The 22,509-nt window shown below is 57.8% G+C and overlaps 3 protein-coding genes across 3 annotated transcripts in view; 1 reads left to right on the top strand and 2 right to left on the bottom strand.

Moving 5' to 3' along the window:
• Positions 1–508: 508 nt before the first annotated feature.
• Positions 509–10,956, bottom strand: CLDN15 (claudin 15). Its single transcript, XM_058823011.1, has 5 exons — positions 8,508–10,956; positions 5,200–5,331; positions 3,267–3,348; positions 1,845–1,937; positions 509–1,275 (listed from the first exon to the last, which is right to left on the bottom strand). The coding sequence occupies exons 1-5, from the start codon at positions 8,743–8,745 to the stop codon at positions 1,200–1,202; spliced, it is 621 nt and encodes a 206-aa protein (XP_058678994.1). The 5' UTR covers positions 8,746–10,956; the 3' UTR covers positions 509–1,199.
• A 1,595-nt stretch (positions 10,957–12,551) lies between these two features.
• FIS1 (fission, mitochondrial 1) lies at positions 12,552–18,684 on the bottom strand. Its single transcript, XM_058823017.1, has 5 exons — positions 18,628–18,684; positions 15,707–15,839; positions 14,934–15,010; positions 13,353–13,458; positions 12,552–12,805 (listed from the first exon to the last, which is right to left on the bottom strand). Exons 1-5 carry the CDS (start codon positions 18,670–18,672, stop codon positions 12,717–12,719), a joined length of 450 nt encoding a protein of 149 aa, XP_058679000.1. The 5' UTR covers positions 18,673–18,684; the 3' UTR covers positions 12,552–12,716.
• A 180-nt stretch (positions 18,685–18,864) lies between these two features.
• Positions 18,865–22,509, top strand: part of LOC131570649 (polyunsaturated fatty acid lipoxygenase ALOX15B-like) — a 29,088-nt gene continuing 25,443 nt past the window's right edge. The window contains exon 1 of the mRNA XM_058823022.1: positions 18,865–19,011. Coding sequence (XP_058679005.1) covers positions 18,865–19,011 — 147 coding nt within the window. The remainder of the gene's footprint in view (positions 19,012–22,509) is intronic.

Here is a 22,509-nt window from a genome sequence, read left to right as displayed (position 1 = left end):
TGGGGAATTTTGGATTTTGGAGAATTTGGGGAGAATTTTTGGGGGAATTTTGGGGAATTTTGGATTTTGGAGAATTTGGGGGGGGAATTTTGGGGGGAATTTTTGGGGGAATTTTGGGGAATTTGGGGATTTCTTTGGGAATTTTTGGATTTTGGAGAATTTGGGGGGGAATTTTTGGGGGAATTTTTGGGAATTTTTTTGGATTTTGGGGGAATTTTGTGGGGAATTTTGGGGAATTTTTGGGGGATTTTTTTTTATTTTTTGGGGAAAAATTTTGGAGGAATTTTTGGGGATAATTTTGGGATAATTTTGGGATATTTTGGGGGATAATTTTGGGATATTTTGGGGGATAATTTTGGGATAATTTTGAGATATTTTGGGGGAAATTTTGGGATAATTTTGGGGATATTTTGGGGGATAATTTTGGGATAATTTTGAGATATTTTGGGGGATAATTTTGGGATAATTTTGGGATATTTTGGGTCCATTTCAGGTTCATTTTGGGGATATTTTGGGGGATAATTTTGAGATAATTTGGGGATAATTTGGGGAATATTTCAGGACAATTTCAGGATATTTTGGGGGATAATTTTGGGATAATTTTGGGATAATTTCAGGATATTTTGGGGAATATCTTGGGATATTTTGGGGGATCATTTCAGGATATTTTGGGGAATATTTTGGGATAATTTCAGGATATTTTGGGGGATAATTTTGGGATAATTTCGGGATAATTTTGGGATAATTTCGGGATATTTTGGGGAATATCTCGGGATAATTTCAGGATATTTTGGGGAATATCTCGGGATATTTTGGGGGGTAATTTCAGGATATTTTGGGGAATATCTCGGGATATTTTGGGGGATAATTTCGGGATAATTTTGGGATATTTTGGGGATATTTTGGGGAATATTTCGGGATAATTTCAGGATATTTTGGGGGAGAATTTTGGGATAATTTTGGGATAATTTTGGGATAATTTCAGGATATTTTGGGGAATATTTCGGGATAATTTGGGGATATTTTGGGGGATATTTTGGGGATAATTTTGGGATAATATCGGGATAATTTTGGGATAATTTCGGGATATTTTGGGGAATATCTGGGGATATTTTGGGGGGTAATTTCGGGATATTTCGGGATATTTTGGGGATCATTTTGGGCTCTTTGGGCTCCGTTTGGGCTCCGTTCCCGCCCCCTCACACGTACTCGTTCCTCCCGTATTTGTCGCCCAGCGCGGGTGGGGGCGGGGCCGCGGCCGCTCTGGGGGCGGGGCTAAAGCGGGGGAGGGGCGGATCAGAGAGGGGGAGGGGCAAAGCAGAGCCCCGCCCCCACCACAACAGGGAGGGGGAGGGGCATAAAGGGGAGGGGCTTAGATGGGGGAGGGGCTTGGGGAGGGGGAGGGGCTTAGCGGGGCTCCTGAGTATGGGGGAGGGGCTGAAGAGGAGGGGAGGGGCTTTAAGAGGGGGCGGGGCTTAAGAAAGGGTGAAGTTAAGGGGGAGGGGCTTAACGAGGGGGAGGGGCTTGGGGGGGTCCAGAGGGTGGGGGAGGGGCTTAAGAGGAGGGGTTTGAGGAGGGGGAGGGGCTTGGGGAGGGGTCCCGAGGGTGGGGGAGGGGCTTAAAGAGGGGGAGGGGCTTTAAGGGGAGGTGTTAAATTGGTGGGGGAGGGGCTTAAAGATGGGAGGGGCTTAAGGAGGGGGAGGGGCTTCGGGGAGGGGTCCCGAGGGTGGGGGAGGGGCTTAAGGAGGGGAGGGGCTTAAAGGGAAGGGGTCAAATTGGAGGGGGAGGGGCTTAAGTTGAGGGGGGGGGAGGGGGCCAGGGTGGGGGAGGGGCGCGGTTCTCACCCGGCTCGCGCCATCCAGAGCAGCGCCCCTCCCCCCACGGCCTGCAGCGCCCCTCCCCCACCCGCCTGCAGCACCGCGGGGCCCGGCTCGAACCTGGGGGGGGAGGGGAGGGATGGGGAGGGGGCGTCACCCCCCCCAAAATAACACCCCGGGAACCCCCAAATTCACCCCAAAATCCACCCCAAAATCACCCCCAAAATCCCCCCAAATCCACCCCACAATCCCCCCGAAATCCCCCCCAAATCCACCCCAAAATCCACCCCAAAATCACCCCCAAATCCACCCCAAAATCCCCCCAATATTCCCCCAAATCACCCCAAAATCCCCCCCAAATCCACCCCAAAATCCCCCCCAAATCACCCCAAAATCCCCCCCAAAATCCCCCCAAAATCACCCCAAAATCCACCCCGGGACCCTCAAATCCCCGGGGCCCCCCAAATCCACCCCAAAACTCCCCCAAATCCATCCCAGGGTTCCCCAAAATCACCCCCAGACCCCCAAACTCCCCAGGACCCCTCAAATCCACCCCAAAATCACCCCCAAATCCCCCCAAATCCCCCCCAAATCCCCCAAAATCCACCTCGGGACCCCCAAATCCCCCTCAAAATCACCCCCAGACCCCCAAACGCCGCAAGACCCCTCAAATCCACCCCAAAATCCCCCCAAACCCCCCCAAAATCTCCCCAAAATCCACCTCGGGACCCCCAAAATCCCCCCAAATCCCCCCAAATCCCCCCAAAATAACCCCAAAATCCCCCCACATCACCCCAAAATCCCCCCAAATCCCCCCAAATCACCCCAAAATCCACCTCGGGACCCTCAAATCCCCCTCAAAATCATCTCCAGGGACCCCCAAATCCCCCCAAAATCCCCGCAAATCCCCCCAAATCCCCCCAAAATCACCCCCAGGGACCCCCAAATGCCCCCCAAATCCCCCCAAATCACCCCAAAATCCACCTCGGGACCCCCAAATCCCCCTCAAAATCACCCCCAGACCCCCAAACTCCCCAGGACCCCTCAAATCCACCCCAAAATCCCCCAAAATCCCCCAAAATCCACCTCGGGACCCCCAAATCCCCCTCAAAATCATCTCCAGGGACCCCCAAATCCCCCCAAAATCCCCGCAAATCCCCCCAAATCCCCCCAAAATCACCCCCAGGGACCCCCAAATGCCCCCCAAATCCCCCCAAATCACCCCAAAATCCACCTCGGGACCCCCAAATCCCCCTCAAAATCACCCCCAGATCCCCAAACTCCCCAGGACCCCTCAAATCCACCCCAAAATCACCCCAAAATTTCCCCAAAATCCCCCAAAATCCCCCAAAATCCCCCCCAGGACCCCCTAAACCCCACCAGAACCCCCCAAATTTTTCCCCAAATCCCCCAAAAATCCCCCCAAAACCAACCCCGCCCCTCCCCCACCTGGTTCCCATCACGGAGGGCTCGAAAAATTCGTGAGCGGAGCCGAGGCCGAACCAGAGCGCGGAGCCCACGGAGCAGAGCCCTGGGGGGCCCAAAAGCGGCGAAAATTCACCCAAAAACGGCAAAAATTCATCCAAAATGGCAAAAATCGCAAAAAAAAATGGCAAAAATCGGCCCAAAACCGGCGAAAATCGACCCAGAAACGGCAAAAATCGGCACAAAAGCGGCAAAAATTCATCCAAAATGGCAAAAATCGCAAAAAAAATTGGCAAAAATCGGCCCAAAACCGGCGAAAATTCACCCAAAACCGGCAAAAATTCATCCAAAACGGCAAAAATCGCAAAAAAAAGAGGCGAAAATCGGCCCAAAACCGGCGAAAATCGACCCAGAAACGGCGAAAATCGGCACAAAAGCGGCGAAAATCGACACAGAAACGGCAAAAAAATCGACACAAAATTGGCAAAAATCGACACAAATCTTGGCCAAATCCTCCCCCACCCCCAAAATCCCTCCCGAATCCCCTCCAAAGCCCCCTCAAAATCGCTCCCAAAGCGCCCAAATCTCCCTCAAAATCCCCCCAAAAGCCCCTGAAATTCCCCCAAAATTCCCTCAAATCCCCCAAATCCCCCCAAAATCCCCCAAATGCCTCCCAGATCCCTCCCAAACGCCTCCAAATTTCATCAAAATCCCCCCAAAATCCCCCCCAAATGCCCCCAAATCCCCTCCCCCACCCCCAGCCCCTCCCCCACCCCCAAATCCCCCCAAAGCCCCCCCAAAATTCCCCAAAAATCCCCCAAAACCCTCTAAAGTTCCCCCAAATCCCCCCAAACCTCCCCAAAATTCCCCCAAAATTCCCCAAATCCCTCTAAATCCCCCCAAATCCCCCCAAAATCCCTCAAAGCCCCTCCCCCACCCCCCAAATCCCTCACAAACCCCCGAATCCCCCCAAAATTCCCCAAAAATCCCCCCAAAACCCCCTAAAGTTCCCCCAAATCCCTCTAAACCCCCCCAAAATTCCCCCAAATCCTCCCTCCCGCCCCTCCCCCACCCCCAAAATCCCTCACAAACCCCCCAAATCCCCCCAAAATCCCCCCAGCCCCTCCCCCACCCCCCAAATCCCCCCCAAATCCCCCCCCCAAAATCCCTTAAAGCCCCTCCCCCACCCCCGAAATCCCTCACAAACCCCCCGAATCCCCCCAAAATCCTCCCCCCGCCCCTCCCCCACCCCCCAAATCCCCCCAAATTCTCCCCAAAATCCCTCAAATCCCCTCCCCACCCCCAAAATCCCCCCAAAATCCCCCCAGCCCCTCCCCCACCCCCAAAAACCCCCCAAATCCCCCCAAAATCCCTCAAAGCGCCTCCCCCACCCCCAAAATCTCCCCAAATCCCCCCCAGCCCCTCCCCCACCCCCCAAATCCCTCACAAACCCCCCAAAATCCCCCCCAAATCCACCCCCACCCCCAAAATCCACCCCAATTCCCGCCCCAAATCCCCTCCCCCACCCCAAAATCCCCCCCAAATCCCCCCAATTCCCCCCAAAATCCCTCAAATCCCCCCCCGCCCCTCCCCCACCCCCAACCCCCCCCAAATCCCCCCCAGCCCCTCCCCCACCCCCAAAATCCGCCCCAAATCCCCCCAAATCCCCCCCAAAATCCCCCAAATCCCCTCCCCCACCCCCCAAATCCCCCCCAAAATCCCTCAAATCCCCTCCCCCATCCCCAAAATCCGCCCCAAATCCCCCCCAGCCCCTCCCCCACCCCCGAAATCCCCCCAAATCCCCCCAAACCCCCCCCCAAAATCCCTCAAATCCCCTCCCCCACCCCCGAAATCCCCCCCAAACCCCCCCCCGCCCCTCCCCCACCCCCAAAATCCCCCCAAAACCCCCCCAAAATCCCTCAAATCCCCTCCCCCACCCCCCCAGCCCCTCCCCCACCTGCCAGCAGCAGCAGCGCCCCCCCCGCCGCCCGGGGGCCCTTTCGGGGTCCCGCGAGTGCCCCCAGGAGCCCCCCGAGAGCCCCCAGGGCCGCCCCCAGCACGGCCAGGGCGCGGCTGCCGTGCAGGTAACCTGGGAGGGGGAAACACGGTGTAAGGGACCCCGAAATGGACCCAAATCACCCCAAAAACATCCCCAAAATAGCCCGAAAATATCCCCAAAATATCTCAAAATATAGCCCTAAAATACCCCGAAAATATCCCCAAAATATCTCAAAATATACTCCCAAAATAGCCCGAAAATATCCCCAAAATATCTCAAAATATACTCCCAAAATAGCCCGAAAATATCCCAAAAATATCTCAAAATATACTCCCAAAATAGCCCGAAAATATCCCCAAAATATCTCAAAATATACTCCCAAAATAGCCCGAAAATATCCCCAAAATATCTCAAAATATAGCCCCAAAATAGCCCGAAAATATCCTCAAAATATCTCAAAATATACTCCCAAAATAGCCCGAAAATATCCCCAAAATATCTCAAAATATAGCCCCAAAATACCCCGAAAATATCCTAAAAATATGCCCAAAAATTTCCCCAAATTATCCCTGAAACCAGCCCCAAAATACCCTAAAAAAGCCCCAAAATATCGCAAAAATATCCCTAAAAATATCCCCAAAAGATCATTAAAAAAGCCCCAAAAATAGCCCCAAAATATTCCAAAAATATCCCTAAAAATGGACCTAAAATAACCCAAAAATGTCCCCAAAATATCCTAAAAATCTGCCCCAAAATAGCCCCAAAATCACCCACAAATATCCCAAAAATATTCTAAAAATATCCCTGAAACCAGCCCCAAAATAACCCAAAATAACCCCAAAAATATCCCCAAAATATCAATAAAAAACCCCAAAAATAGCCCCAAAATATTCCAAAAATATCCCTAAAAATGGACCTAAAAATAACCCAAAAATGTCCCCAAAATATCTTTAAAATCTGCCCCAAAATAGCCCCAAAATAGCCCTAAAATAGCCCCAAAATACCCCAAAAGTAGCCCCAGAAGATACCAAAAATATCCTGAAATATTGACCTAAAAATAACCCCAAAAATATCCCAAAAATGTCCCAAAAGTATCCCCAAAATATCCCAAAAATGGACCGAAAAAATAACCCAAAATATCCCTAAAATGTCCCTAAAAACAGCCCCAAAATAAAGCAAAATACCCCGAAAATATTCCAAAAATATCCCTAAAATTGACCTAAAAATACCCCCAAAATAGCCCCAAATGAACCCAAAATATTCCCAAAGAAATCTCCCAAAAATCTCCCAAAAATATCCCCAAAATTTCCCAAAAAATCCCCCAAAAATATCCCCAAAATCTCCCAAAAATCCCCAAAATTCCCCAAAAATCTCCCAAAAATATCCCCAAAATTTCCTAAAAAATCTCCCAAAAATATCCCCAAAATCTCCCAAAAATCCCCCCAAAAATCCCCAAAATTTCCCAAAAATCCCCAAAAAATCCCCAAAATCTCCCAAAAAATCTCCCCCAAAAAATCCCCAAAATCTCCCAAAAATCCCCAAAAATCTCCCCCAAAAATCCCCAAATTCCCCCCAACCCCCCCTTTCTGTCACCCCCCAATGTCCCCAAGGTCACCCCAAGGTCACCCCAATGTCCCCAATGTCCCCCCAATGTCCCCAAGGTCACTCCAAGGTCACCCCTCAATGTCCCCAATGTCCCCCCTTCAAGGTCACCCCAAGGTCACCTCAATGTCCTCAATGTCACCTCCCCAATGTCCCCCCAGTGTCCCCCACAAGGTCACCCCCAATGTCCCCAATGTCCCCCCAATGTCCCCAATGTCCCTCCAATGTCCCCAATGTCACCCCAATGTCCCCAAGGTCACTCCAAGGTCACCCCAATGTCCCCAATGTTCCCTCAATGCCCCCCCCAATGTCCCCCCCCTTCAAGGTCACCCCAAGGTCACCTCAATGTCCTCAATGTCACCCCCTCAAAGTCCCCCCACTGTCCCCAATGTCCCCCCAATGTCCCCAATGTCCCAAATCCCCCCACTGTCCCCAATGTCCCCAATGTCCCCAATGTCCCCAATGTCCCCCCACTGTCCCCAATGTCCCTCGATGTCCCCCCAGTGTCCCCCCTCCCCCCCCTGTGCCCGTGTCCCTCGCTGTCCCCTCCCTGTCCCTTCCTGTCCCCATCCCTGTCCCCTCACTGACGTCCCGATGTCCCCAATGTCCCCCTGTCCTTCCTGTCCCCCCCCCTGTCCCGTCCTGGCCCTGGCCCCGTCCTGCTGCTGACAGTGTCCCCAATGTCCCCAATGTCCCCAATGTCCCCAATGTCCCCAATGTCCCCAATGTCCCCAACACCCACAATGTCCCCCCAGTGTCCCCAATGTCCCCAGTGTCCCAAATGTCACCCCCAGGGTCACTCCCAGGTCCCCAATGTCCCCAATGTCCCCAATCCCCCCCAATGTCCCCAACCCCCCCCCGATGTCCCCAACAGCCCCACTGTCCCCAATGCCCCCAATGCCCCCAATGTCCCCAATGTCCCCAATGTCCCCACAGTGTCCCCAATCCCCCCAATGTCCCCAACCCCCCCGATGTCCCCAACAGCCCCAGTGTCCCCGATGTCCCCAAGGTACCGGGCAGGGTGACGAGTGACAGCAGTGGCACGCAGGACATGACCCTGCTGTCCCCAATGTCCCCGACACCCCCAATGTCCCCAATGCCCCCAATGTCCCCAATGTCCCCACAGTGTCCCCAATCCCCCAATGTCCCCAACCCCCCCGATGTCCCCAATCCCCCAATGTCCCCAACCCCCCCAATGTTCCCAATGTCCCCAATGTCCCCAATCCCCCCCAATCCCCCCAATGTCCCCAACCCCCCCGCTGTCCCCACTGTCCCCAGTGTCCCCGATGTCCCCAAGGTACCGGGCAGGCTGACGAGTGACAGCAGTGGCACGCAGGACACGACCCCGCTGTCCCCAATGTCCCCAATGCCCCCAATCCCCCCAATGTCCCCACAGTGTCCCCAACCCCCCCAATGTCCCCAACCCCCCCGATGTCCCCAATGTCCCCAATGTCCCCACAGTGTCCCCAATCCCCCAATGTCCCCAATCCCCCCGATGTCCCCAACCCCCCCGATGTCCCCAACATCCCCAATGCCCCCAATGTCCCCAATGTACCCAATCCCCCCCAATCCCCCCAATGTCCCCAATGTCCCCAACCCCCCCAATGTCCCCAACCCCCCCGCTGTCCCCACTGTCCCCAGTGTCCCCGATGTCCCCAAGGTACCGGGCAGGCTGACGAGTGACACCAGTGGCACGCAGGACACGACCCCGCTGGCGTCGGTGCCGCAGTCGGCCCAGAGGCCGCGGGTGACAATGACGGCGGTGACAGCGCTGGTCTGGCCCCCGCCCATCCCCCACACGCCCGCGGCCACCGCGGCCACCAGGAGCCCCCAGCCGGACACGGCCACGGCCACCGCGGCCAGCGCGGCCACCGGCGCCTGGGGACACGCGCCCGGCGCCATCGGGGACACCGGGGACACTGGGAGCGCTGGGCGGTGGTCGCTGATGGCACCGGCGGGCACTGGTGGCACTGGTGGCACTGGTCAGTGGTGGCTCTGGTGGTGATGGTCACTGGTGGGCACTGGTGGTGATGGTCAGTGGTGGCACTGGTGGTGACGGGCACTGGTGGTCACTGGTGGGCACTGGTGGCACTGGTCAGTGGTGGCTCTGGTGGTGATGGTCAGTGGTGGCACTGGTGGTGATGGTCACTGGTGGCACTGGTGGCACTGGCAGTGATGGTCACTGGTGGTGATGGTCAGTGGTCACTGCTGGTGACGGGCACCGGCGGTCACTGGTGGGCACTGGTGGCACTGGTCAGTGGTGGCTCTGGTGGTGATGGTCACTGGTGGGCACTGGTGGTGATGGTCAGTGGTCACTGGTGGTGATGGTCAGTGGTGGCACTGGTGGTGATGGTCAGTGGTCACTGGTGGTCACTGGTGGTCACTGGTGGTGATGGTTGCTGGTGGTCACTGATGGTGATGGTTGCTGGTGGCACTGGTCACTGGTGGTCACTGGTCAGCGGTCACTGGTGGTCACTGGTGGTGATGGTCAGTGGTGGTCACTGATGGTGATGGGCACTGGTGGTCAGTGGTGGTGATGGTCACTGGTGGCACTGGTGGTGATGGTCAGCGGTCACTGGTGGCACTGGTGGCAGTGGTGGCACTGGGAGTGCTGGTCAGTGCTGGCACTGGTGGTGATGGTCACTGGTGGTGATGGTCAGTGGTCACTGGTGGTGATGGTCAGTGGTGGTCACTGGTCAGCGGTCACTCGTGGTCACTGGTGGTGATGGTCAGTGGTCACTGGTGGTGATGGACACTGGTGGCGATGGTCAGTGGTCACTGGTGGTCACTGGTGGCACTGGTGGTGATGGTCACTGGTGGTCACGGGTGGTGATGGTCACTGGTGGTGATGGTCAGTGGTCACTGCTGGTGAAGGTCACTGGTGGTCACCGGTGGCACTGGGAGCACTGATCAGTGGTCAGCGATCACTGGTGGAACTGGTCACTGCTGGTGATGGTCACTGGTGGTCACTGGTCACTGGTCACAGGTGGTCACTGGTGGCACTGGTCACTGGTGGCACTGATGGTCACTGGTGGCGATGGTGGCACTAGGAGCACTGGTTGGTGGTCACCGATGGCGGTGGTCACTGGTGGCACTGGGAGCACTGGTCAGTGGTCACTGCTGGTGATGGTCACTGGTGGTCACTGGTGGTGATGGTCACTGGTGGTGATGGTCACTGCTGGTGATGGGCACTGGTGGTCACTGGTCACCGGTGGTCACTGGTGGTCACTGGTGGTCATTGGTGGTCACTGGCGGCACTGGGAGCACTGGTCAGTGGTCACTGCTGGTGATGGTCACTGGTGGTCACTGGTGGTGATGGTCACTGGTGGTCACTGGTGGTCACTGTGGTGATGGTCACTGGTGGTGATGGGCACTGGTGGTCACTGGTGGCACTGGTGTCCGGCACTGGTCAGCGCCATTGGGTCAGGATGTCACCGCTGTCACTGGTTTAACTGGTTTGTACTGGTGGCACTGGTGTCCGGCACTGGTCAGCACTGTCCGGTCAGGATGTCACCGCTGTCACTGGTTAAACTGGTTTGTACTGGTGTCCGGCACTGGTTTCACTGGTTTCACTGGTGTCCGGCACTGGTTTCACTGGTTTGTACTGGTGTCCAGCACTGGTGTCCCTGGTGTCACTGGTGTCTCTGTTGTCCGGCACTGGTTTAACTGGTTTAACTGGTGTCCGGCACTGGTGTCCCCGGTGTCCCCGGTGTCTCTGTTGTCCGGCACTGGTTTCACTGGTTTGTACTGGTGTCCAGCTGCGATGGCACTGGTGTCACTGGTCAGCACTGTCCGGTCAGGATGTCACTGGTGTCCCCACTGTCCGGCACTGGTGTCACTGGTGTCACTGCTGTCACTGGTGTCACTGGTGTCACTGATGTCCGGCACTGGTGTCACTGGTGTCCCCACTGTCCGGCACTGGTTTAACTGGTGGCACTGGTGTCACTGGTGTCCCTGCTGTCCGGCACTGGTGTCACTGGTGTCACTGGTGTCACTGGTGTCACTGCTGTCACTGGTGTCCGGCACTGGTGTCACTGGTGTCCCTGGTGTCCCCACTGTCCGGCACTGGTTTAACTGGTGTCACTGGTGTCACTGGTGTCCAGCACTGGTGTCGCTGGTGTCACTGGTGTCACTGGTGTCCGGCACTGGTGTCACTGGTGTCCCCGCTGTCCGGCACTGGTGTCACTGGTGTCACTGGTGTCACTGGTGTCCGGCACTGGTGTCACTGGTTTTACTGGTGTCCATCACAGGTGTCCCCGCTGTCCGGCACTGGTTTAACTGGTTTGTACTGGTTTAACTGGTGTCCTCGCTGTCCGGCACTGCTGTCACTGGTTTAACTGGTTTAACTGGTCTGTACTGGTGTCCGGCACTGGTTTAACTGGTTTAACTGGTGTCCGGCACTGGTCACTCCGGAGGGGCGTGGCCGGGGTTTGGGGGGGGGGGGGGAGGGTGTGTCCCCCCCCTCCCCCCCCCGCCCCTCCCCCCAGGAAGGAACCAGGTGTGTCCGGAGCCGCCCCTCCCCCCTTCCTGCCCCCCCCGGCCCCTCCCCCTTTCCTGCCCCCCCGCCCCTCCCCCCTTCCTGCCCCCCCGCCCCTCCCCCTTTCCTGCCCCCCCCCGCCCCTCCCCCCCCCCCCCCCCGCGGCCCCTTCCTGTGACGTAATCGGAGGGGGAGGGACCCCAAAAACCGCGGGGGGGGGGGGGTTCTGGGGGGGGGGCTCAGGTGACATTTGGGGGACAATTGGGGGGTCTCAGGTGACATTTGGGGGGCTCTGAGGGGGCTCGAGTGGCATTTGGGGGGTTCCAAGTGACACCTGGAGACGCTCAGAGGGGCCCAGGTGACATTTGGGGGGTTCCAGGTGACATTTGGGGACGCTCAGAGGGGCCCAGGTGACATTTGGGGGGTTCCAGGTGACATTTGGGGACGCTCAGAGGGGTTCAGGTGGCATTTGGGGGGTTCCAGGTGACATTTGGGGACGCTCAGAGGGGTTCAGGTGACATTTGGGGGGTTCCAGGTGACATTTGGGGACGCTCAGAGGGGTTCAGGTGACATTTGGGGGATTCCAGGTGACATTTGGGGACGCTCAGAGGGGCCCAGGTGACATTTGGGTGTTCCAGGTGACATTTGGGGACGCTCAGAGGGGTTCAGGTGACATTTGGGGGGTTCCAGGTGACATTTGGGGACGCTCAGAGGGGCCCAGGTGACATTTGGGGGGTTCCAGGTGACATTTGGGGACGCTCAGAGGGGTTCAGGTGGCATTTGGGGGGTTCCAGGTGACATTTGGGGACGCTCAGAGGGGCCCAGGTGACATTTGGGGGGTTCCAGGTGACATCTGGGGACACTCAGAGGGGCCCAGGTGACATTTGGGGGGCTCAGGTGACATTTGGGGACGCTCAGAGGGGTTCAGGTGACACTTGGAGGGCTCTGGGGGGGCTCAAGGGACATTTGGGGACATTTGAGGGGGGTCCAAGTGACATCTGGGGACACTCAGAGGGGCCCAGGTGACATTTGGGGGGCTCAGGTGACATTTGGGTGGCACAGGTGACACTTGGGGACACTCAGGGGGGTTCAGGTGACACTTGGGGGGCTCTCAGGGGGGTTCAGGTGACATTTGGGGTGCCCAGGTGACCCCTGCCCCGCCCCCTCAGTGACGTCACTCTCGGCGCCCAATCAGGTTTATTTACATCGGGGGGGGGGGGGGGGGGAGGGGGAGGGGCTATGGGACACCCCAAGGCACTGAGGGGGGAGGGGCGGTTCTGACGTCACCGCGGGCCATGACGTCACCGCGGGCCATGACGTCACTCCGCCGCATCCTGACGTGATCTCCGCGGCGTCATCGCGCAGGCCCCGCCCCCTCACCGCGGAGGGGGCGTGGTCAGTGCCGGGCGCGCGCGATGGCCACGCCCACCAGCCCGGCCACGCCCATGACCACGCCCCCAACGATGGCCGCGCCCACCAGGCCGTCTGTGGGGGGGGACAGAGGGGACAATTGGGGACAATGGGGACAATGGGGGGACATGGGGACAATGGGGGGACAATGGGGGACATTGGGGACATTGGGGACAATGGGGACAATGGGGGACAATGGGGGAACAATGGGGGGACAATGGGGGGACAATGGGGACAATGGGGACAATGGGGACAATGGGGGGACAATGAGGACAATGGGGACAATGGGGGGCACAATGGAGACAATGGGGACAATGGGGACAAGGGGGACATGGGGGACAATAGGGACAATGGGGACAATGGGGGACAATGGGGACAATGGGGACAATGGGGACAATGGGGAGGGGACAGAGGGGACAATGTCAGCACCTGGGGGGGCGTTGGCACCTCCCCAATGTCCCCAATGCCCCCAATCCCCCCAATGTCCCCAATGCCCCCAATCCCCCCAATGTCCCCAATGCCCCCAATCCCCCCAATCCCCCCAATGTCCCCAATGTCCCCAGTCCCCCCAATGTCCCCAATGTCCCCAGTGTCCCCATTGCTGTCCCCAGTGTCCCCTCACCCCTCCTCAGGCGGCTCCGCACGCGGCTCCGCAGTCTCAGCACCTGCGCGTTCTGCGGCTCGGCCACCAGGAGGCGCTCGAGGTGCTCCAGGGCGCGCTCGTACTCCTGAGGGGACACCCGTGTCACCTGTGTGTCACCTGTGTCACCTGTGTGTCACCTGTGTCACCTGAGTGTCACCTGTGTGTCACACCTGTGTCACCTGAGTGTCACCCGTGTCACCTGTGTGTCACCTGTGTGTCACCTGTGTGTCACCTGTGTCACCTGTGTGTCACCCGTGTCACCTGTGTGTCACACCTGTGTCACCTGAGTGTCACCTGTGTCACCTGAGTGTCACCTGTGTGTCACCCGTGTCACCTGAGTGTCACCTGTGTGTCACCTGTGTCCCCTCCCTGTCCCCATCTCCCTTGTTCCAGCTGTGCCAGCAGCTCTGTCACTCCCGTGGGGTCATTGGGGACAGAGCCCATGCTCCCACCATGTCCCCAATGTCCCCAATCCCCCCCAATGTCCCCAATGTCCCCTCAATGTCCTCAGTGCCCCAAACCTCCCCAATGCCCCAATGCCCCAATGTCCCCAATCTCCCCATGGTGTCCCCAATGTCCCCTCAGTGTCCCCAATGCCCCAATGTCCCCAATGTCCTCTCAATGTCCCCAATGTCCCCAACGTGTCCCCGTGTCCCTCTCACTGTCCCCATTGCCCTTAACGTCTCCATGGTGTCCCCAATGTCCCCCCACTGTCCCCAATGTCCCCTCAGCGTCCCCAATGTCCCCAGTGTCCCGACGCTGTCCCCAATCCCCACAATGTCCCCTCAGTGTCCCCAATGTCCTCAGCGTGTCCCCCAATCCCCCCACTGTCCCCAATGTCCCCTCAGTGTCCCCAATGTCCCCAATGTCCCCATGGTGTCCCCTATCCCCCAGTGTTCCCTCATTGACCCCAATGTCCCCAATGTCCCCCCACTGTCCCCAATGTCCCCTCAGTGTCCCCAATGTCCCCTCAGTGTCCCCACGCTGTCCCCAATCCCCACAATGTCCCCTCAGTGTCCCCAATGTCCCCAATGTCCCCATGGTGTCCCCTATCCCCCAGTGTTCCCCCATTGACTCCAATGTCCCCAATGTCCCCTCAGTGTCCCCAATGTCCCCATGCTGTCCCCAATCCCCCAATGTCCCCAATGTCCCCTCAGTGTCCCCAATCCCCCATTGATGTCCCCAATCCCCCAATGTCCACAATGTCCCCAATGTCCCCTCAGTGTCCCCAATGTCCTCAGCGTGTCCCCCAATCCCCCCACTGTCCCCAATGTCCCCTCAGTGTCCCCAATGTCCCCATGCTGTCCCCAATCCCCCAATGTCCCCAATGTCCCCAATGTCCCCAATGTCCCCAAGATGTCCCCAGTGTCCCCAATGTCCTCAGCGTGTCCCCCAGTCCCCCCAATCCCCCCACTGTCCCCAATGTCCCCTCAATGTCCCCAATCCCCCATTGATTTCCCCAATCCCCCATTGATGTCCCCAATCCCCCAATGTCCCCAATGTCCCCAAGATGTCCCCAGTGTCCCCACGATGTCCCCAGGGTGTCCCCAGTGTCCCCACCTTGAGCCGGTAGCAGCCCAGGGCCAGGTAGAACAGGACGTCTCGCTGCTCCTCCGCGGGGGTCTCGGGCAGCAGCTCTGGGGGACCCCCAAAAACATCAAAGATTCACCCCAAAACTGCCCCAGGGACCCCAAAACCGCAAAGATTTATACCAAAACTGCCCCAGGGACCCCAAAACACAAAAAAAATTCTCCCAAAACAGCCCCTAAGTGCTCCCCCAGGGACCCCAAAACCCCAAATTTTCACCCAAAACTCCCCAAAATCCCCCCCAGGGACTCCCCCAATTCCCCCCAGCCATGACCACGCCCTCGCTTTAGCCACGCCCATAACCACGCCCCCAAGGCGGATAAGCCCCGCCCACTCGCGGGCCGTGGCCTCCAGTACCAGAGCAGGCCCCGCCCCTTTTGCTTAGCCCCGCCCACCCCTCAGGCCGTGTTCTCCCGGTGCCGGAGAAGGCCCACAATTTTTTTCCGTGTTTTTTCCCAAATTTTTCAATTTTTTTCCCCCAAAATTTTCCTGTGTTTTTTTCCCAATTATTTTCCCAAATTTTTCCGTGTTTTTCCCGAAATTTTTCCGTGTTTTTTCTCCCTTTTTAAGCTCCGCCCCTCAGCGGAGAGCAGCGCCACCCCTCGGGCCGCGTCCTCCCGGTACCGGAGCAGGCCCCGCCCCCTTTGTTTAGCCCCGCCCCTCAGCGGAGAGCAGCGCCACCCCTCGGGCCGCGTCCTCCCGGTACCGGAGCAGGCCCCGCCCCCTGTGTAAGCCCCGCCCCTCACCGGAGAGCAGCGCCACCCCTCGGGCCGTGTCCTCCCGGTACCGGCTCCGCACCAGGCCCCAGCCGTACTCGAAGCGGCACTGCCGGGACGGCGCCCCCTGCTGGAGCTCGGCCGCGTAGCGACGCTCCAGCGCCTGCGCAGAACGAGACAAGGGATGGATGGGGGGGACTGGGAATGGCACTGGGTGATACTGGGAGCACTGGGAATGGCACTGGGTGATACTGGGAGCACTGGGAATGGCACTGGGTGATACTGGGAGCACTGGGAGTGACTGGGAGGGTACTGGGAAGGCACTGAGGGGTTACTGGGAGCACTGGGAGGGCACTGGGAGGGTACTGGGAGGGTACTGGGAAGGTACTGGGAGCACTGGGAGGGCACTGGGAGCACTGGGAATGGCACTGGGGTGATACTGGGAGCACTGGGAGGACACTGGGAGCACTGGGAATGGCACTGGGATGAGGCACTGGGTGTTACTGGGAGCACTGGGAATGGCACCAGGAGGGTACTGGGAGCACTGGGAAGGTACTGGAAGTGACTGGGAGGGTACTGGGAGTGACTGGGAGCATTGGGAATGGCACTGGGATGATACTGGGAAGGCACAGGGGGTTACTGGGAGCACTGGGAGAATTGGGACTGGCACTGGGAGCACTGGGATGAGTCGCCGGATGATACTGGGAGCACTGGGAAGATACTGGGAGCACTGGGAGGGCACTGGGAGCACTGGGAATGGCACTGGGGTGATACTGGGAGCACTGGGAGGGCACTGGGAGCATTGGGAATGGCACTGGGAGGGCACTGGGAGCATTGGGAGGGCACTGGGAGGGTACTGGGAGTGCACTGGGTGGGTACTGGGAGCACTGGGAGCACTGAGAGGGCACTGGGAGCACTGGGAATGGCACTGGGGTGATACTGGGAGCACTGGGAGGACACTGGGAGCACTGGGAATGGCACTGGGAGCACTGGGATGAGGCACTGGGTGATACTGGGAGCACTGGAAGGGCACTGGGAGGGCACTGGCCCCTTACTGGGAGCACTGGAAGTGAGTGGGAGGGTACTGGGAGTGACTGGGAGCAGTGGGAATGGCACCAGGAGGGCACTGGGAGCACTGGGAGCAGTGAAATGGGGTACTGGGAGCACTGGGAAGGCACTGGGAGCACTGGGATGAGTCACTGGGTGTTACTGGGTGTTACTGGAAGCACTGGGAGTGAGTGGGAGTGACTGGGAGGGCACTGGGAAAGCTCTGAGGGGTTACTGGGAGCACTGGGAATGGCGCTAGGGTGATACTGGGAGCACTGGGAATGGCACCAGGAGGGTACTGGGAGCACTGGGAAGGTACTGGGAGTGACTGGGAGGGTACTGGGAGTGACTGGGAGCATTGGGAATGGCACTGGGATGATACTGGGAAGGCACAGGGGGTTACTGGGAGCACAGGGAGAATTGGGACTGGCACTGGGAGCACTGGGATGAGTCGCCGGGTGTTACTGGGAGCACTGGGAATGGCACTGGGGTGATACTGGGAGCACTGGGAGGACACTGGGAGCACTGGGAATGGCACTGGGTGATACTGGGAGCACTGGAAGGGCACTGGGAGGGCACTGGGAGCACTGGGAAGGTACTGGAAGTGACTGGGAGGGTACTGGGAGTGACTGGGAGCACTGGGAATGGCACTGGGAGCACTGGGATGAGTCGCTGGGTGTTACTGGGAGCACTGGGAATGGCACTGGGAGTGACTGGGAGGGTACTGGGAGCATTGGGAATGGCACTGGGTGTTACTGGGAGCACTGGGAATGGCACCAGGAGGATACTGGGAGCACTGGGAGGGCACTGGGAGCATTGGGAGGGCACTGGGAGCACTGGGAATGGCACTGGGAGGGCACTGGGAGCATTGGGAGGGCACTGGGAGCACTGGGAATGGCACTGGGGTGTTACTGGGAGCACTGGGAGGGCACTGGGAGCACTGGGAATGGCACTGGGTGATACTGGGAGCACTGGGAGGACACTGGGAGCACTGGGAATGGCACTGGGAGCACTGGGATGAGTCACTGGGTGTTACTGGGAGCACTGGGAGGTTACTGGGAGCACTGGGAGGATACTGGGAAGGGTTACTGGGAGCACTGGGGAGTTACTGGGTGCTTACTGGGAGCACTGGGAGGATACTGGAAAGGTACTGGGGGTTACTGGGAGCACTGGGAAGGCACTGGGGGTTACTGGGAGCACTGGGAATGGCACTGGGCGATACTGGGAGCACTGGGAGGATACTGGAAAGGTACTGGGGGTTACTGGGAGCACTGGGAATGGCACTGGGTGATACTGGGAGCACTGGGAGGATACTGGAAAGGTACTGGGGGTTGCTGGGAGCACTGGGAATGGCACTGGGTGATACTGGGAGCACTGGGAGGATACTGGAAAGGTACTGGGGGTTACTGGGAGCGCTGGGAAGGAACTGGGAAGGCACCGGGGGTTACTGGGAGCACTGGGAAGGCACTGGGAGGATACTGGGAGCACTGGGATGAGTCCCTGGGGGTTACTGGGAGCACTGGGATGAGTCCCTGGGCCCGTACTGGGAGCACTGGGGAGTTACTGGGAGGGGATTTATGGGCGTGGCTTTTCGGAAGGGCGTGGTCACCAAATGGGCGTGGCCAAAACGAGCGGAGCCCCCGAGCCAAGACCCCCGGGGGTCCCGGAGGGGGGCGTGGCCAACCCAGATGGGGGCGTGACCACCCAACAAAAAAGGGCGTGGTCACACAGGGGGCGTGGCCAGGCGGGGGGCGAGTGGGCGTGGCCAACCCGGGCGGTTTCGAGGGCCGCAAAAGGGGCGTGGCCGGGGGGGCTCGCGGCACTCGGGGGGGGTCCACGGGGGTGGGCGTGGCTTCCGAAAAAGGGGGCGTGTTCAATCGCGGAAAAGGGGGGCGTGGCCTCACCATCAGATCCTCCACCGCCACCACATCGTCGAACTCGGGGTCCATCGCACCCGGAAGCGCCGCCGGAAGTGAAGGCGGTAGTGACGTCTTAACCCAGCCCATCCCCGCCCAGCTTCCCCGCCATTGGCCGCGCCTCACCGCGCCTCGCTCTCATTGGCCGGGCGGCGCGTGAGCCCCGCCGCCATTGGCTCCTCCCCGCGTCAGTCACCGTGAGGGGAGAGCGACGCCGCCATTGCCATGGCCGCGTACCGGGTGCGGGTCCGCACCGGGAGCGCTCCCGGCGCCGGCACCAGCGACGCCATCGCCGTGACGCTCGTGGGGAGCCGCGGCAGCAGCGCCAGGACCGCGCTGGACCGCTGGGGACCCGACTTCCAATGCGGGGCGGTGAGAGACGGCGAGGGGAGCGGGCGGCTGAGGGGGCGGCTGAGGGGGCTGAGGGGGTTGGGGACATTTGGGGGCGATTCGGGGACATTTGGGGGGGTTTGGGGACATTTGAGGGAGATTTAAGGACCCCTGGGGACATTTGGGGGGGATTTGGGGACATTTGGGCACTTTAGGGGACGTTTCAAGGGATTTGGGGACACTTGGGGGGGATTTGGGCACATTTGGTGGGGATTTAGGGACATTTGAGGGCGATTTGGGGACATTTGGGGGGGATTGGGGACGCTTGAGGGGGATTTGGGGACGTTTGGGGACATTCGGGCAGATTTGAGGGCGATTTGGGGACATTCGGGGAGGATTTGGGGACATTTGGGGGAATTTGGGGACATTTGAGGCGGATTTGGGGACGTTTGGGGACATTTTGAGCGACTTGGGGACATTTGGGAGGATTTGGGGACATTTTGTGGGGATTTGAGGACATTTGGGGACATTTTGTGGGGATTTGGGGACATTTGGGCGGATTTGGGGACATTTGGGGACATTTTGTGGGGATTTGAGGACATTTGGGGATATTTTGTGGGGATTTGGGGACATTTGGGGCGATTTGGGGACATTTGGGAGGATTTGGGGACATTTTGGGGGGATTTGGGGAGATTTGAGGGGATTTGGGGGAGATTTGGTTGGATTTGGGGACATTTGAGGGAGATTTAAGGACCCCTGGGGACATTCGGGGACATTTGGGGGGGATTTGGGGACATTTGGGGACTTTAGGGGACGTTTCAAGGGATTTGGGGACACTTGGGGGGGATTTGGGGGACATTTTGTGGGGATTTTTGGACATTTTGGGGACATTTGTTGGGGGCTCAATGTCCCAACCTCCTGCCCTAGAAGACCCCTGGGTGTCCCCAAATGTCCCCAAATGTCCCCAAAAAGGGGCTGGGAGGGGGAGGGGACAGCAGGTGACACTGCAGAGGTGGCAGCCAGGGTGTGGCCGGGCCAGGTGACAGCGCGTGGGTGGCCCTGGGGACACGATGGGGACACGATGGGGACATGAGGGTGGCGCCGCCACGGCCGGGCGGGGCAGGGGACAATGGGGACACGGCGGGGGTGGCAGCGGTGACAAAATGGAGGGGACAAAATGGCGGGGACAAAATGGAGGGGACAAAATGGAGGTGACAAAATGGAGGGGACAAAATGGAGGGGACAAAATGGCGGGGACAAAATGGAGGGGACAAAATGGAGGGGACAATGGTGACACAGTGGAGGTGACAATGATGGTGACAATGGTGACACAGCCATGGTGACAATGGTGACACAATGGAGGGGACAATGGTGACAATTGTGACACAGCGATGGTGACACTGTGGCAGTGACGTTGATGACAATGGTGACACAGCGATGGTGACAATGGTGACACAATGGAGGTGACAATGGTGACAATGGTGACACAGTGATGGTGACAATGGTGACACAGTGATGGTGACAGTGGTGACACTGTGGCAGTGACGTTGATGACAATGGTGACACAGTCATGGTGACAATGGTGACACAATGGATGGGACAATGGTGACACAACAATGGTGACACAACAATAGTGACACAGTGATGGTGACAACGGTGACACAATAGAGAGGACAAAATGGAGGTGACAGTGGTGACACAATGACGGTGACAATGATGGTGACAATGGTGACACAGCAATGGTGACAATGGTGACAATGGTGACACGATGGAGGTGACAATCGTGATAATGGTGACACAGCGATGGTGACAACGGTGACACAGTGGAGGTGACAATGGTGACACAGTGATGGTGACATTGTGGCAGTGACATTGGTGACAATGGTGACACAGCCATGGTGACAATGGTGACACAATGGAGGTGACAATGGTGACAATGGTGACACAGCCATGGTGACAATGGTGACACAATGGAGGTGACAATGGTGACACAACAATGGTGACACAACAATGGTGACACAACAATAGTGACACAGTGATGGTGACAACGGTGACACAATAGAGAGGACAAAATGGAGGTGACAGTGGTGACACAATGACGGTGACAATGGTGACACAGTAATGGTGACAATGGTGACACAATGGAGGGGACAATGGTGACAATTGTGACACAGCGATGGTGACAGTGGTGACACAGCGATGGTGACAATGGTGACACAGTGGAGGTGACAATGGTGACACAGTGGAGGTGACAATGGTGACACAGTGATGGTGACATTGTGGCAGTGACATTGGTGGCAATGGTGACACAACAATAGTGACACAGTGTTGGTGACAACGGTGACACAATAGAGAGGACAAAATGGAGGTGACAGTGGTGACACAATGACGGTGACAATGATGGTGACAATGGTGACACAGCAATGGTGACAATGGTGACACAATAGAGGGGACAAAATGGAGGTGACAATGGTGACACAGCGATGGTGACAATGGTGACACAATGGGGGGGACAATGGTGACACAATGGGGACACAATGGAGGTGACAATGGTGACACAATCGCGGTGACAATGGGGACACAATGGAGGGGACAAAATGGAGGTGACAATGGTGACACAGTGGTGACACAGCGATGGTGACAGTGGTGGCACAGGGATGTGACAATGGTGACAATGGTGGCTCAATGGAGGTGACAATGGTGACACAATGGAGGTGACAATGGTGACACAGAGGTGGTGGCAGTGGTGGCACAGTGACCATAACGGTGACAACGGTGACATTGTTCCCCAGAGGTGTCGGTGGTGGCAGTGGCACGGTGGCGGTGGTGGCACGGCGAGGTGACAGCGCTGGCACGGTGGTGACGGTGGCCTGGTGGTGGTGGCAGCGGTGACACAGCGAAGGTGACAACAATGACACTGCAATGGTGGCAACAGTGACACAGCGAAGGTGACAACAATGACACTGCAATGGTGGCAACGGTGACACAGCGAAGGTGGCAACGGTGACACAGCCATGGTGACAACGATGACACAGCGAAGGTGACAACGGTGACACAGCGAAGGTGACAGCGGTGGCACAGCCATGGTGACAACGGTGACACAGCGAAGGTGACAACGGTGACACAGCAATGGTGACACAGTGATGGTGACAACGATGACACAATAGAGGGGACAAAATGGAGGTGACAGCGGTGACACAGTGATGGTGACACTGTGGCAGTGACATTGGTGACAATGGTGACACAGCCATGGTGACACAGCCATGGTGACAGTGGTGACACAGCAATGGTGACACAGCCATGGTGACACAGCCATGGTGACATTGGTGACAATGATGACACAGCCATGGTGACACAGCCATGGTGACAGTGGTGACACAGCAATGGTGACACAGCCATGGTGACAGTGGTGACACAGCAATGGTGACACAGCCATGGTGGCGCAGCCATGGTGACAGCGGTGACACAGCAAAGGTGACAATGGTGACGCAGCAATGGTGGCACAGCCATGGTGGCACAGTCATGGTGACAGTGGTGGCA

Source organism: Ammospiza caudacuta, chromosome 36 (genome assembly GCF_027887145.1).
Source record: "Ammospiza caudacuta isolate bAmmCau1 chromosome 36, bAmmCau1.pri, whole genome shotgun sequence".
NCBI classification, from domain to species: Eukaryota; Metazoa; Chordata; class Aves; order Passeriformes; family Passerellidae; genus Ammospiza; species Ammospiza caudacuta.
This window is presented reverse-complemented; position numbering and strand designations above follow the sequence as displayed.